Source organism: Lactuca sativa, chromosome 7 (assembly GCF_002870075.4).
Source record: "Lactuca sativa cultivar Salinas chromosome 7, Lsat_Salinas_v11, whole genome shotgun sequence".
Taxonomy (NCBI): Eukaryota; Viridiplantae; Streptophyta; class Magnoliopsida; order Asterales; family Asteraceae; genus Lactuca; species Lactuca sativa.
Genome location: NC_056629.2, coordinates 9,083,745 through 9,085,474, shown reverse-complemented (window position 1 = coordinate 9,085,474; position 1,730 = coordinate 9,083,745). Strand labels below are relative to the sequence as shown.

General features: G+C 33.9%; 1 protein-coding gene across 1 annotated transcript; it reads right to left on the bottom strand.

Moving 5' to 3' along the window:
* Nucleotides 1-861: 861 nt before the first annotated feature.
* On the bottom strand, nucleotides 862-1,385 carry LOC111908151 (uncharacterized). The gene is made up of 3 exons (XM_023903986.1): nucleotides 1,272-1,385; nucleotides 1,078-1,166; nucleotides 862-991 (listed from the first exon to the last, which is right to left on the bottom strand). The coding sequence occupies exons 1-3, from the start codon at nucleotides 1,383-1,385 to the stop codon at nucleotides 862-864; spliced, it is 333 nt and encodes a 110-aa protein (XP_023759754.1).
* Nucleotides 1,386-1,730: the final 345 nt, after the last annotated feature.

Genomic DNA, 1,730 nt, shown 5'->3' with positions numbered 1-1,730 from the left:
TGTTAATTACATGTGATTCATATGTCAATTACAGTGATTCACATGTAATTCATATGTGATTCATTTGTTATTTACATGTGAATCATATGTGATTTACATGTGAATCACATATAATTCATGTGTGATCCACTTGTGATTTACACGTGAATTACATGTGAATCATATGTGAATTATGTGTGTTTCATATGTGAATTACGTGTGATTCACATGTAATTCATATGTGATTCATTTGGGATTTACATGTGAAGTACATGATTTTATGATTATTCAAGGGATTTAATGGTGAAAAATAGTTTGGTTAGTACATCACTACTTGACATCATTTATATCATAAAATCTCTTTATTCTTCATCATTTTTCTATATAAACTTTTTGATATTGTGTGAGAATTACCTAAAATCCAAGAAATTTGCAATTGTAGAAAGTTCTCACCACTACAACTTTATTGGAACCTGAATGGAAAAGTTGGTAAGAACAATTAAAAAAACAAATTAAGACAAGTTTGATATTGTCATTGAAGTTGTGGAAGAAGAAGAAGAAGAAATAACACCTCTCGAGCATTGTTTTCGAATCAGGTATGCATCAGCCATACATTTTACCATCTCTTCTGATAATCTACTAAGGCGGTCATGAAGATTTTTTTTATCTTAACTGTAAACAAGGTTTCTTCCAGGCTGAATGTAGGTTTCCCTTGGTCTGTTGTTCAAAGATATATGAGTTAGCTATAGGTAGCTAATTATCAGCAAAAAGGTAAAACAGATAAATAAAATTACACCTTCATTCATTAGTAGCAAAAGTATAATAGAAACACTTTGTTTCAATATTTGAGGCAAAAAATGTAGGTTTCCCTTGGTCTGAATTTTAGTCCTCACGCCAACATTTACCATATTTCTCACAGGTGAAGTTTATTGTCATGGGTTCGTCAGCTGACCTTGTTTGAAACTGGATGTATGCAGCCTTGTTGTGGCCACAATCTGGGCAATGAGCCTGCAAGAGATAAAGAACATCATAAATTAAAGTTGCAAAAAGAACAAGTGCATCAATTTACTCAAATTGTGAAGCATATAAATACCTTGATGCGTTTTTGGTGCATTCTTCATGTCATCGTGGATGATGATGGGGTCAATCTCCTTTTTAACCAACCTTTGCCTTCTTTTGATCTTGACCTGTAAAAGGGAAGAAAAAAAATATGCAGTTAACTACAAGGAAAAGGAAAAATAATGTGTTGCAATATTGCATGATTGAGTATGATAAATTGATAATTTTATTACCTTTTGCTCTATTTGGCTAACATATGGACATGTGGTGTAGAAAAATCTGGTAGGAAGATGCAAATTTGGCAACTCATACTTTAACAACATCCCACAAGTTGGGCATAATTCCATATCTACAACCCTTTGTAGCTAATGCTCTGAAAAAATACACAGGATACAGTTCTCAGATGTGTGTGTGTGTGTGTTCTACTGGAATGATTTGATTCTAGATACGAATGAACTAGCCAAGATTTTGATTGAGTGGCAATTCATAAAACAGGTTATCTGCACAATCCGTACTCGGCACAAAATAGTGAAACGTATATACAGACCATGGTATGGTGGTGGAGGCAGCGTCGATGACAATCTAATGTCAATTGAGAAAGGGAACCGTGCGTTCCTCAAATTAACATCCGCAAGATTCAAATCAAGAATATGCTTCGCGACTTCTTGGTTACAATACGCGACTGAGTAATG

Bases quoted from the DNA above. Each gene is read 5' to 3' on its own strand.
- LOC111908151 (XM_023903986.1), bottom strand. From the start codon at position 1,385: ATGGAATTATGCCCAACTTGTGGGATGTTGTTAAAGTATGAGTTGCCA. The intron at 1,167-1,271 runs GTAATAAAATTA...TCCCTTTTACAG, and splicing joins TTAGCCAAATAGAGCAAAAG to GTCAAGATCAAAAGAAGGCA. The intron at 992-1,077 runs TCAAGGTATTTA...TCTTTATCTCTT, and splicing joins AAGAATGCACCAAAAACGCA to GCAGGCTCATTGCCCAGATT.